Raw genomic sequence first — 12,157 nt, 5'->3', positions numbered from 1 at the left:
GTAAGAAGTGCTTCAAAGAAGTAGGAAAGATAAGAAGTTGAATGTCAATATTTTATGAAAACATTTTACCTCTTTTCAATTTAAAGATGACCTGGGGCTTGAGGAAACATTTTTCTTCGCAAAAAATCTATGAATTTCTTATTACATGGTTTGAAAACGGCACGTTGTGTTCATGATGCACTTTGAGGAGCAGGAGGTCCGTATAAATTATCGGGAACTAATATCAAATGATATAGACATCACTGACAGCAATAAAGGCCATAAAACCAAACCACCGATAAACAAATCTCCTCCATAAATTTTCCCCAAGATGGTTACGAACTGCTTTGAAATAATTGACAACAATCAATAATTCCCTTCACACTTCTCCTATGGAAAAGATACTTTATTCCGATTGAACCTTAGGCGAGCCTCCTTGTTACTGTCAGTCCACTTCCCCTTTCAGCTACAATATCCTGGAATGCAGTTCAAATACTTTTTTCCAAGTGTTTCCTCTGCGTGGTTTCATCTAATTTAATCTTGAAGTGACGTACTCTCACTATCTGATCTGTTTATCGAATCACGCAATTTTACCTTGGTTGCCAAGGTTCTTAACATCTTTTAATTCATCCTATTAATATGGTGACATCTTTTATTCGGTTTTTCTTTCTTTTCTATTTAATATATTTGTCTTTTTGTTTAACCTTAATTTGTCTTTTTTTTTTTTCATTTGGGTGTTTTTGTACGTGTTGGCCAGTTTGGGGATGCCCAAGGATTAGCCTTTTTCAGTTTATTCTGAGCTCGACAACTCGCGGTCTTCCACGAGAAGCGCAGTTGATTTTAACTGGTCTCAAAAGACTCGCGTAAGCCAAGCGCGCTAAGGAATCGCAACAGGTAAAGAGTAAGTTTAGCCCTTGGTTTCGAGGAAATGTCAGCTTTGAGTATTCTAGGAAAAAATGCCAGTTCCACAGGTTACCTTTGTTGAAAGATTGGTTAACACATCAGAAGTATTTACCAGAGGAAAAATTACCTTAAAAATTCGTCGAAAATGAGAACAGGAAACCGTGAGTGACTGGTATGTCTGACGTTATATAAAGATCCTTTAACTGCACTTAAAGCAGCTATATATGTCACGATCGGGGAGCCTTGAAATTTCTTTATTCTTCCTCTTTCGAAATCTGTCTCAGTCCTCTCTCTACCTATCTATCTATCTAAATCTATCCATCTATCTATCTATCCTCTTCATCCCTAGTCATTCTTGTTCCAACGTAGTATATCATTGTGTCTTTTCTTTTTTTCTACATAGCAGAACTAACAATTTTCACCGCTCCTTTCACTGATCATTAGAAAGAACTTTGGAGACCCAAAATTTAGTAACCTATATTATTACAAGATCCTCAGGTTCACGATAGGTATGCTCTCAGCTCTACTGAAGAGCATTCCCCTCGATTAACTATATGAAGAGTGGTCTCATCAGTTCCTACCTCCATTGGGCTATTGATGGAAAGATCTAAGACCCTGTTTACCAAAACGGCTGATCCATTTAAACAGAAAGATCTGGACTTTCCTCTCCGTTTGCCTAAATTTATGGAAATATTTAAGTAATTTTTTTGGCAAACCTAAGTTGGTATTTTTCAATTATTTTCGTTAGATCTATTTTTGTGAGATATTTTGCTGTCTTAGGATTTGTACACAATAGTTTCTTGATGTTTCATTTGAATCTCATGATTGTCTAAGGGTTTTCTCGGGGTCAGCTCATATAAAGGGTTTCCAATTTTCACTGGGATGTTTTGGTTATTGGATGAAGCGTTTGTATTTGAATTATCTTAGAGTAGGCTCTACTGTGGGGACTAACCTGCAAGCAGTTGGTATCCCTAGCAAAATATTCTTGCAGGGGTAGAGTGTGTACGCCATGAAAGATCCAATCGATGTTTCGTTTTCTTTTTGTCTCAGTTATCCCAGCTTGTTATATTGGACCTTCTTTTTTCACGTGTTCATCATTAGCGATTCATGTAGGTTTGTTTGTATTAGCTTTATTGAATTAAGTATTGCAAGTATGCCGAGTAACAAAGGTCAATGGGATATGTAAACCCTTAACCCTTTCACTATTTATCCATTTAGCGGTTTGAAGTGGCAATGGCATTTTCTCCAGCAGTGGCACTTAAAAAAAAAAAACTCAAGAATTAAGTACGTAGCTATGATATAGAGGCACTATATCATAGCTCAGATCCCTGGTGCCTGCTGTTTCGCTTAGCCGAGCTCAACTAATTAATCTCCCGAAGGTGTAGCGCTATTCTATGTCTAGAAGCCGGTATATTGTAGTATGATAGTAAAGGAAAAGTCCGTACACTACATTTTTTACGCAAGCCGTGAACGTGCAAGTTTATTTATTTGGCCTACACACGTACTTGAAAACATTGCTAGAGTTCTCTGTCTTGAAAGGCTGGATGTAGGTGGCCGCCTTCCATCAAATATCAATGGTCACCAATGTTTTAGTGTAAGGGTTAGGGTTAGGCAAACCCTCAGCGATTAATGTTTGACTAATTGGAAGCTTACTCAAAATCGCACGAGAGTTAATCAAGGGTGGTATCTCTACAGAATTATGAGTGAGTCAGGGCTTAACTTCCCCATCTGTTACGTTTGTATGTCATGTGTTGTCGCTGTAAAACGATAAAAATCCGCTTAAACAAGCTCTGTGTGAGAAACGGCATTCCTAACTAGGCGAAACTTTGGCTCACTCGGGTGATCACTGTAACAAACAACGGCATAATACGAGAGGCATCGTTTCGGTTTTAATCCGAATTTCAAATACACGGTGATTCGAATTGTTCAACAAAGTTGTTCGAGATCATATATGGAATGTCCCTGACAATAGATCAGGTAAATCAGCAATGCTATTGATGATAAAATCCGGTTTACTCTCTGCAATAAACTCCCTGCTCTGTGTCCCAGTTAACACTGCGATCGTCCAACAACCAGCGTTCTTCCCTTCTTCAACGTCGACCTTAGTGTCCCCAACTTTGACTACTGATCGCGGATCCATTATCCCAAAAAATTTTATAGCCGAGTGGATCATTGCTGGATGAGGCCTTCCATGACCCGCTTTCTCTGCGCTACAGACAAAATCGACCAGGCTGGACCAGTTCAAGGTATCTGTGATAGTTTCAACGACACTGTGCGGGAAGCCGCTGCCAACAGCAATCTTCGCTTCTGTGGATTTCAACTTCTGAAAAACTTCAGTTGTTCCTGGGATTTCGTTTTTAATCGATGATAAATTCTGATTTAGAAAAAAATTGAAATCCTTGAATAAGAGGTCGACACCGACGTTAGATTTCGTGTTGGTTGACTCGTTTGACTCGTGTACCTCGTTTAAGATACTCTGAATTGCGTCTCTCTTCTCCATTCCACGGTATTTATTGACTAAACTCACGTCGATGCTGTGGCCATTTTTGTGAAATGCTTCTTTCATGGCGATAGCCACAAGTGGTACACCCTCAATCGAGTCATCTACAGTTGTACCTGCTAGATCAAACACGAACAATTTTATGTTTGCCGGTACGTTCGCAGTTTTGTTTAGTTCGTCCGCCATTTTTGCTAAGTCATAACTGAGCCAGTGGTAACCAGCCGATATGGACAGCGGAAATCAAAGATGGCGGAAAGCTTGAGGGTAAGCAAAAACCTTGTCGTTGTGGAGTTATTATGTGTTCTAGAACGCAATTTAATAGCTTGCCTGACAGTTTGAAAATATTTTCTCTCTTTAGATATTAGTTCTTCACGGCTACAGGTAAATAAATAAAAAAAGATTGTTATGGATTTTTCAGGCTTTAAAGGAAAGAGACTTGACCGTGCAGTCAGAGATCAGTTTGCAGGAGGTTGACGAAGGTAGACTGGAGGTTCAGCTGCGTTTGCTGAAGTGATAAATGTTACAAATAATTTTCAATTCAGCCGAGAAATTTTAAAATCTAGCGAGAACGGCGTGTCACCAAGCTACTTCAATCACCCCCGCCCACTCCGATCCCCGTCTTCATCGCTAACGATCAATGGAGACATTATTCTCTGCTTGGTAAGAAATAGTAAACTCGTTCTCCTTTTTCTTTTTCAATAATGTTGTTCTAATTCTTTCATTTATTATTTTCTTTGTGGAGACAGAGTGCTAAGACGTGTAAAGAGAAGCTTGGTGCATTCAGGAAAAACCTGAAGAAGCTTCCACTTGAATTTGGTAGGAAATTCTAGTATATATTTTTATCTTGGGCGTGTTGTTTTCCCAGTCCGTCGATCGAATATCAATCTTTTTTGTATTTTAATTATGGTATTTATTTTGTTTTATTTTCTTGTCCTTATAACAGTGTACATAACTGCACCAAATAAAATTCCAGCAGAAAATAGTGGTGATGTTGCTTCTTCAAATGAAGGTATTCGAAAGCATTATAGTTACACATGTAGGGTAGCTAAAATAGACTGGTAAGCCATTCAGTACTAGTAGCTTGCTGGTTGGCTGGCCTTGCTTTTATTTGATCACTTGATTGACTGGCTAGTTTTAAAGTTTATTAACCATTTGGTGATTTACAGATTGATTGATTGATTTGTATAGGCGTAGGAATTTGCTATGTAACTGATCAGCTCGTTGTGTCATTTCAATTAGATGAATATGGTTGGTGGTTTTCAGCAGAAGATAACACATATGACCCTCTCAGTTCTTCTGATGTCTCCAAAGGTTTTGATGAATCTATTGAACTAGTCAAGGCAACCTTCACAAACCAGGTAATGAATCGTGTTGTAGTACCCTCTCTGTGTCTCTGTTCTTCCAGCAATCATCAAAGCTTGTGGGCAAGAAAGAGAAAGAGGAAACAAAGATGATTTTTCACAAGAATTTCTGATTAGTGTGGATAGTGTGGATGTTTATTTATAAGTTTTTGTTGAATGGTTTCCTTCTAAGTAGCCTTATAAATTTACAGTAACCAACAGTATTTCTTTTGTACAGAGTTGGTATGTCAATGAAAATATTTTAAGAATATATTTGCAGTTTCTTTTCCTTGGTTGTTAAATTTTATTGTTATCATTGTTTTGACATCTACTGTTCATGTTCCTTTTCAGGGGCAATTTGATGGTATGTAATCTCATCTTTAAGGAGCATTTAATTTAGTAGTGCTTATGGGGAACCATCCAGCTAGATACTTTGAGGAGTGTTTTTTTGTATTGAAAAATAGGGAAAGTACTTTTAATTTTCATAATTGAGAATTTCAATTAGTTAACTACCAATTTGTCAAGCCTGTCTGTGTAGTTCAAAGGGCATAAATAAAAACAAACTGCTATTTATAATGGTAATTGAACTGAGTGGAGTGCAATTTGGGCTGAAAGCATACGTTGGATTTCAAAATCGATCAAGCACATAGCGCGAGTTTGATTTGAAATCATAAGTATGATTTCAGACCAAAATTGCAGGACACGAGGTTCAATTAGCACTTTATTACATCCATTTTGAAATCGCCCAAATACAGGACTTGGTCAATTCAAATATTTTATTGAATGCAGTACTGAGCTGGCTTTTAAATAAAAAGTGGAACCGGAAATGCTTTTACATCTTATTTTGTATGCAAACAGAAAGACTGACGTCATGTGTCAAAAACTCAGTCAAGCATAAAATGATATGATTTAGAGCAAAAATGGTGCGATTCGTGAATAAATTGCACCAATTAGAGCCGATCAGATTACAGGGACCACCAGTGATTTGAAAATGGATGTAATAAAGTAAATAATTGTCCATTAATTGCCACTAGAAGCATCAGCATGGTAAGGTGATATGCTTGTAACAATATACCTTGATCTTTTTCTCCATCAACCATACATACTTGTTTTCAAGATTGGATTATCACCATCCATGGGATTAAACACTATCCAACTGATACAAGCAGGTGGTTTAAACATTGCCTATCATGTTTGATGGGTTTAATTACATATTCCATGGGAATTGCAGCAGTTTATCCAGAGGGTAGTGTTGTCTTATTCGTATGAATATGTAAGTTAGATCTCGTTGTGATGTGCATTTGATCATATTTTATTGTTAATTTGCACGATATAAGTAATAAAATTATTATATTAAAAAAAAATTATTATTACTATCTTCCATCTAAACACCTAGGGGTAAATTGTGATTCAACAGCCCGATAGAACATGGCACGTACGTATTTTGAACGAGCTCTATGAGCTCCTTGACACTACGTGGGTAAATAAAGTATTGATTGATTGATTGAGAACCTTTTTTTGTAAAAATAAATATAAGATAAATGAAAAATATTTCACTGGCTGGGACTTTTTACAGGTTCTTATTTAACTGTCCATGCATGTATGTTAAATTTACAAAATAGGTGTTCTTGGGTTTAGTCAAGGTGCATGTTTCCTATCAATTCTCTGTGCATTAAGTGAACAAGGTATGTCCGTTTGCTTGTATATAATGCATGTAACTCTGCGCAGGTGGTCTATCATGAATATAAATTAATTGAATGATATTGTTATAGCTATTATGAACTGCTATTATCACTGCTCAATTGCTCAACTTATTCCTCTGGTCATTTTTGTTCCTCTTTTCTTGGATGATGTCCAAAGTAATCTGAAATATAAATTACCATGCCCTTGTCCAGGACCTACAGTTCAACAGAATGTCTTGTTCATTGTGTTGTAGGTTCTTTGAGTTTTAAATTTGCCATTCTTGTGGCCGCGTTCAAGTCAAGATCTTCAGGACACAGCTTATACTACACAGAACCCATCACACGCCCCACCCTGCATGTTTTTGGTGATACAGACAGAGTCATACCTAAGGGTATGTATTCAGTTGGTCATTACTTTAAAGTGGCACTGTGATTTTTTTCCTGCACCTGTCTATTTGTACTGTTGTCCACTTCACAATTTGTAAGAAATCCTGCTAAGAACTGTGTATCTTAATCAAGCCTCTGGCACCAATACTTCACCTAACCCCACATCTAAGTTTCAAGGCACAGAAATCACTTTACAAAACAGTATGATCTTTGAACTATGAACTCCTTTCAACTCTCCACTTATCCCTGCATAGATCTTCTTAAGTATTATGACACTGAGCAAAGTTAATAGAGCTCTATTAACTTTTTCGTCTTAACGTACATTAAATATGTACTACATTTTTTCTACCTTTTTCCAGGCCATTTCGTCCCTACGCAAGCTCCCCAAAAGAAGGTCTACATAGAGTTTCTGGAGCAGTTCATTAAGAAGACTTAACAAGTGTTACGTTCTCGCCGTAAAATGTAGCCACACCGGGTACTGTCAGGTGTTGTCCTCGAACAATTTTTGTGTTATGCAGCAAAGAAAAGAAGAAAAGAACTTCGAATTTGTAGTCTGCATAGCTAGCGTTCGCCATGGTTGGACGCGTTCCCGGAAAATTTTAGTTATGACTTCCAGGTCAATCCTGTGAGAATGAGAGGTCAATGCATTGTTTTTCGTGGTTTGACTGATTATTTTAAACTCTCTTTATCTTCAAAGTTCCTGTCAAAGATATCTTAAGCTGTCTGAGGGGAAGTTGCAAAGAGTCTGCCCTAGAATACGAAAGTTATGATTGAAGTTATACGTTCTTTAGCCTTGACCCAGGGAAAAAAGACTGAGAGGTGTTCCTCCTAAAAAAGGAGGAGAAAACATGTCATTAAAGATAGTTATAAACGACAGTTACCAATGGTGTCGACGGTTTATGTTTGTCACATATTCACAATGATAATAAAATGGAGAAAAATATCTCAGTCTATGTACGGAGGTTTCATTAATTTCTGTCATAAGCGGCTGCCGATGGTGAAATAGGGGGCTGTGCGCGGAAAGGTGCCGTTAGTGCGAAACCCCAGCACGGGAGTCTACATTAAGGCGAAGCAAATAGCGGTAAAAGTGAGATGTCTTGTAGGCAATCGTAGATCTCGTGGTTCTCGTGGTTCTCTGGTTCTCGTGGTTCTCGTGGTTCTCGTGGTTCTCTTGTTCTCGTGGTTCTCGTGGCTCTCGTGGTTCTCTAGTTCTCGTGGTTCTCTGGTTCTCTTGGTTCTCTGGTTCTCGTGGTTCTCGTGGTTCTCGTGGCTCTCGTGGTTCTCTGGTTCTCGTGGTTCTCTGGTTCTCGTGGTTCTCGTGGTTCTCGTGGTTCTCGTGGTTCTCGTGGTTCTCGTGGTTCTCGTGGTTCTCTTGTTCTCGTGGTTCTCGTGGCTCTCGTGGTTCTCTGGTTCTCGTGGTTCTCTGGTTCTCGTGGTTCTCGTGGTTCTCGTGGTTCTCGTGGTTCTCTGGTTCTCGTGGTTCTCTGGTTCTCTGGTTCTCGTGGTTCTCTTGGTTCTCGTGGTTCTCGTGGTTCTCGTGGTTCTCTGGTTCTCGTGGTTCTCTGGTTCTCGTGGTTCTCTGGTTCTCGTGGTTCTCTGGTTCTCGTGGTTCTCGTGGTTCTCGTGGTTCTTGCGGTTCTCGTGGTTCTCTGGTTCTCTGAGCTGGTTCTGGTTTTGGAGATTTTACTGTGGCTCGCTCAGACTTTCCTAGCTCCCCCTACTCTAAGTTTACTGTCTACCACACAGGGGTGCGCAATCTCAGGACGGGACAGGAAGAGAGGGGATGGAAAATTGAGCTCGTTTTCAGTTCTCTTTCAGAGAGAAAATAAACATGGCGAAGCACAGGGCGATTGTCGGGCTTTTCATCGTCTTGCCTCTATTTTCTTTGTCTGGTTGTATTGCTGTTAACATCGATAGAGCAACCCAAGCTTTTATCCAGGCAATGATACGGAGAGAAAACATATGCACAGTAACCGGACCGACTTGTGCAGTTCCTCGTGGAGTCTATCTTCGGACCAGGCTCGGCGACTCGTGTGAGGCATTTCTTGTGCCCGATATTTTGTTCTGGGATCCAAAGTTTTACTTTCCTGGCGTTACGTTCCTTTGTCCCTCTTGTGAAGAGCAATGATTGTTTGAGCAGTTGCATTCAATCCGTTGGAAAGACGGCAGCCGGACATACGATCAGCCACGTCATCTATACGGGTTACGAAACGACGTGCCTCTGGTCAGTAGAGTTTATCTGTGTAGAAATAAACATCAAATTCTCATCCACGACTCAGGGGTCATCGCTCAAATAAAGGGTGAATTTCTTCCGCCATTCGTTCTGTGCCACAAATTTGGTGTGAACAGAGAAATGTTTTAGCTTGTGAAATCTGATGTCAGAGCAGGAATGACCATATCAGATATACGATATACAGGTCTTATGGCAACAGACTTTATTTGACGAATATGGCTTGAGAAAGTTGTATTATGTTCAAGAAACAAGAAACAAGGCAGTCGACTTTCCTGTGTTTTCACCACAATTAGGCCGAAAGGTTGGTGAAAAAGTACTCAGTCCTTGCTACATACAATCTTACTTTGAAAGAGAACATTTGTATAGTGCAAGAATGAGGGAAATGAAAGCTTCTTTCCTCAGTGCAGACCATACCTTTAAGGTATCTTCAAACATCGGGTTTCGGTGCAATGGAAAATGGGTTCAACTATATGACAGTTTATTCATTGTTATGAATGAAATTGGAGTTGTGATGTCATGGCAGCTTTGCAAAGGGACAAGTTTTCGTGCACCTAACAGAATGCTACATCGACTCAAAGACAGACTTACTTCATTAGGTTGTTCCATAGGTCAATTCCACATCGATAATTGTTGGTCAATGGAGAGAAAAACTACAGTCTGTATTTGGAAACAATACCTTTGTTCAACTAGACCCATTTCATGCCATTCAATGGTTTACTTCAAAAATCTCAAAGAAGGGGGATAAAGGGAGTGCATTACGGAGACTACGCTCTCAAATGATCTCAGACTTTAAACTAATTTTCAGAGACCATTCGCATTTTCCTGCATTTTCCATCCCATCCCGGCATATACAACTTCCTCTAAGTGAACTGATGTTCCAGATCCCATCACTCTGACAATCCAGGCTTAGAGCGCCTTGCTTGTGGAAGGCATCAGTAACACAACCAACTTCAACTGGCTTTGAGTTGTTTGCTCGAGCTACTGTGTGTGGTAGGAGAACCAAGCTACTAATAGTCAATGTTGGGCAGAAGTACTGAATAACTAACAGTGACGGAGTAAAGGGTACTACATGAACCCTGGTCGTGAAATGCCAAAACGATGTACTTTCTTTTGACTCCTACACGAAACTTTTGAGACACTCTGATGCCAAGAGCTGACAGAGCTGTTTTCGCAATCTTGTCATAACTAGCGTTGTTTGTGAGAGGGTCGGGTTCCGTTCGATGCCAGGACTGATGTTCGTAAAAGTGGAAATAATTTGTGCAATAATTCCCTCCTTCGGTATAAAGTGACGAACAGTTTCTTGTTCGGTACTGGATGGTAACAAAGACTGTTTTCACCCCACTGTGGACTTCTATGGGATCAGTTCTAAGCCAGTTGTTTGGTTGTGGAAATGCATCCAGAAAAACATCACACGATGAGTAACATGTCTGCTCCGTCCACTATTAGAAACAACCAGTTTAAATGATTAAATCGTGAAGTGGTTAAAAGATGAGCTTCACTGGCTCAATCCCCTTTAAAAAGCCATTTTTCAGTGACTGAGTCCAATTTCAATTTAATAGAACTAATTTAGCAGCAGTTCCGGCTGTGAGCATAGTCGAATTTTACTCTTGGGTTCAGACCATTCACTGAATGATTAGAAGCAAAAACTTTCTTTCACATTTGTGTGCGTAGTCCAGAAAATTCAAATTTATCCGCATTAATGCGGAGGAAAGTATTTTAAAGAACCGAATGACCAGATTTAAAGCCTGTTTGACTTCTTTAGCACGCAAATTAAAGTGAAAAGCAAAAACCTAGGATGTTTTAGAATTACACGTCTGTAGCTGAAAGTTTCAATGATTCATATTTGTTTTTCACCGATTGCGTCTTTTTTTCCTTTGAAATATTGCTCACTAAGAAGTAATTTTTAATGTGTTAAACTATTCAAAATTTGTTGCAAACAATTGCTGTGGAGGTGGAATGAGGAATGTCCTTTTGCTTTTTAGGGGGAGTGCAGGGGTATTACAAGTACTATCGTATTTGGCAGCTAACCACTACTCATTTATGTTCGAGTACGAAGGACTTTGGAAACTTTATTGACTAACCAGAGCACTAATATTTTGCCCAGTTGATCGCACTTTATCCTACCAAATTCTTTTAGAGTAAAAGTCAATTTGATCCTCTGGTAACGATTTACTTATGTAAACGTTTGGATGATAAGCGAATTCTTGACGTTAATTCATTTTCATTCATAGGCTCAATTCATAGACAGGTAAAGACGAACGATATAATATCCCGACGTTTCGGCGACTTCATGACGCCATGTCATGAAGTTGCCGAAACGTCGGGATATTATATCGTTCGTTTTTACCTGTCTATGTATTACTAAATCTTTGTTAATAGACTCAATTCGTTGCAAATAAGGAAGATAGAGAAAAAAATATGAAAGAAAATGAAAACTTTTATTGGCCAGAGCATGATGCCGAGAACTTTGTTTTGAATTTAAAATCGAAAAGGAAAAGCAGACAACGGATTTGAAATTAATACGTTTACGATATGAAGGAACAGGATTTTATATTCCTGTCTATTTATCTAAATCTTCATTTCCTCTAAAAGTCAGATCAGCACTGTAAGCAATGAGCAGAGAACGCTTTGCAAGTTACAAATGCCCGAGCAAAGTGCCCTGGAAATCTGTCTAACTATCATTTCTGGCGTTCAAAACTTAGTTACTTTTTAAGGAACCCTATCTTTTAACCTCATGACAAGCAGTAACAAAATTCTTTAAACAAATATTTGTTATGCAACTAATCACCTCAATTTTTTACGGAGGAACGGCTTACAAAACAGTCGAAATATAAGATCTCACCCCATAACCAGATTCCGTTGTTGGCCTCGATGGAATCCAAATCCAGGGTTTACCTGGTGTTGGCTGCTTTTCTAAAATGCCTTTAGAGAGTAAAATTCATCAGGTTAATAATGCACCTATGAAAAGTGTTTTACACTACAAAAACTGCATGCCAACCATAATTAGCTCATATCCAAAAACGGTTCAATTCATGAGATGAAAAAATTGATTATGTGAAGTAACAAGTTGTACTTGATTCGGCCTGTCTGTTCGATATTGTTTTGTCGACGAATTTCGTAATGCACATTTATT

General features: G+C 38.9%; 2 protein-coding genes, 1 non-coding gene and 2 pseudogenes across 4 annotated transcripts in view; 4 read left to right on the top strand and 1 right to left on the bottom strand.

Annotated features, from left to right (window-relative positions):
• The window catches only part of LOC148725380 (uncharacterized), a 55,343-nt pseudogene extending 47,595 nt beyond the window's left edge, over positions 1–7,748 (top strand). Inside the window, exons 3-4 of the transcript XR_015990690.1 lie at positions 6,659–6,796; positions 7,151–7,748. The product of XR_015990690.1 is annotated as an uncharacterized LOC148725380 (transcript). The remainder of the gene's footprint in view (positions 1–6,658; positions 6,797–7,150) is intronic.
• LOC111334695 (uncharacterized) lies at positions 2,752–3,568 on the bottom strand. Its single transcript, XM_022940512.2, has one exon. It carries the CDS (start codon positions 3,566–3,568, stop codon positions 2,828–2,830), a length of 741 nt encoding a protein of 246 aa, XP_022796247.2. The 3' UTR covers positions 2,752–2,827.
• LOC111334699 (esterase OVCA2) overlaps positions 3,532–12,157 on the top strand; it is a 42,291-nt gene continuing 33,665 nt past the window's right edge. Inside the window, exon 1 of the mRNA XM_088730504.1 lies at positions 3,532–3,646. Within this exon, the coding sequence (XP_088586630.1) occupies positions 3,629–3,646 (18 nt within the window). The 5' untranslated portion in view covers positions 3,532–3,628. The remainder of the gene's footprint in view (positions 3,647–12,157) is intronic.
• LOC111334696 (uncharacterized) lies at positions 3,773–4,389 on the top strand. Its single transcript, XR_015990692.1, has 3 exons — positions 3,773–4,042; positions 4,125–4,198; positions 4,326–4,389. It is a non-coding gene; the product is annotated as an uncharacterized LOC111334696 (transcript).
• LOC148725379 (uncharacterized) lies at positions 8,408–9,920 on the top strand (annotated as a pseudogene).

Source organism: Stylophora pistillata, chromosome 8 (assembly GCF_964205215.1).
Source record: "Stylophora pistillata chromosome 8, jaStyPist1.2, whole genome shotgun sequence".
In the NCBI taxonomy this organism is placed as follows: domain Eukaryota; kingdom Metazoa; phylum Cnidaria; class Anthozoa; order Scleractinia; family Pocilloporidae; genus Stylophora; species Stylophora pistillata.
Note: the sequence above shows the minus strand (reverse complement) of the source record. Positions and strands in the feature narration are given on the sequence as shown.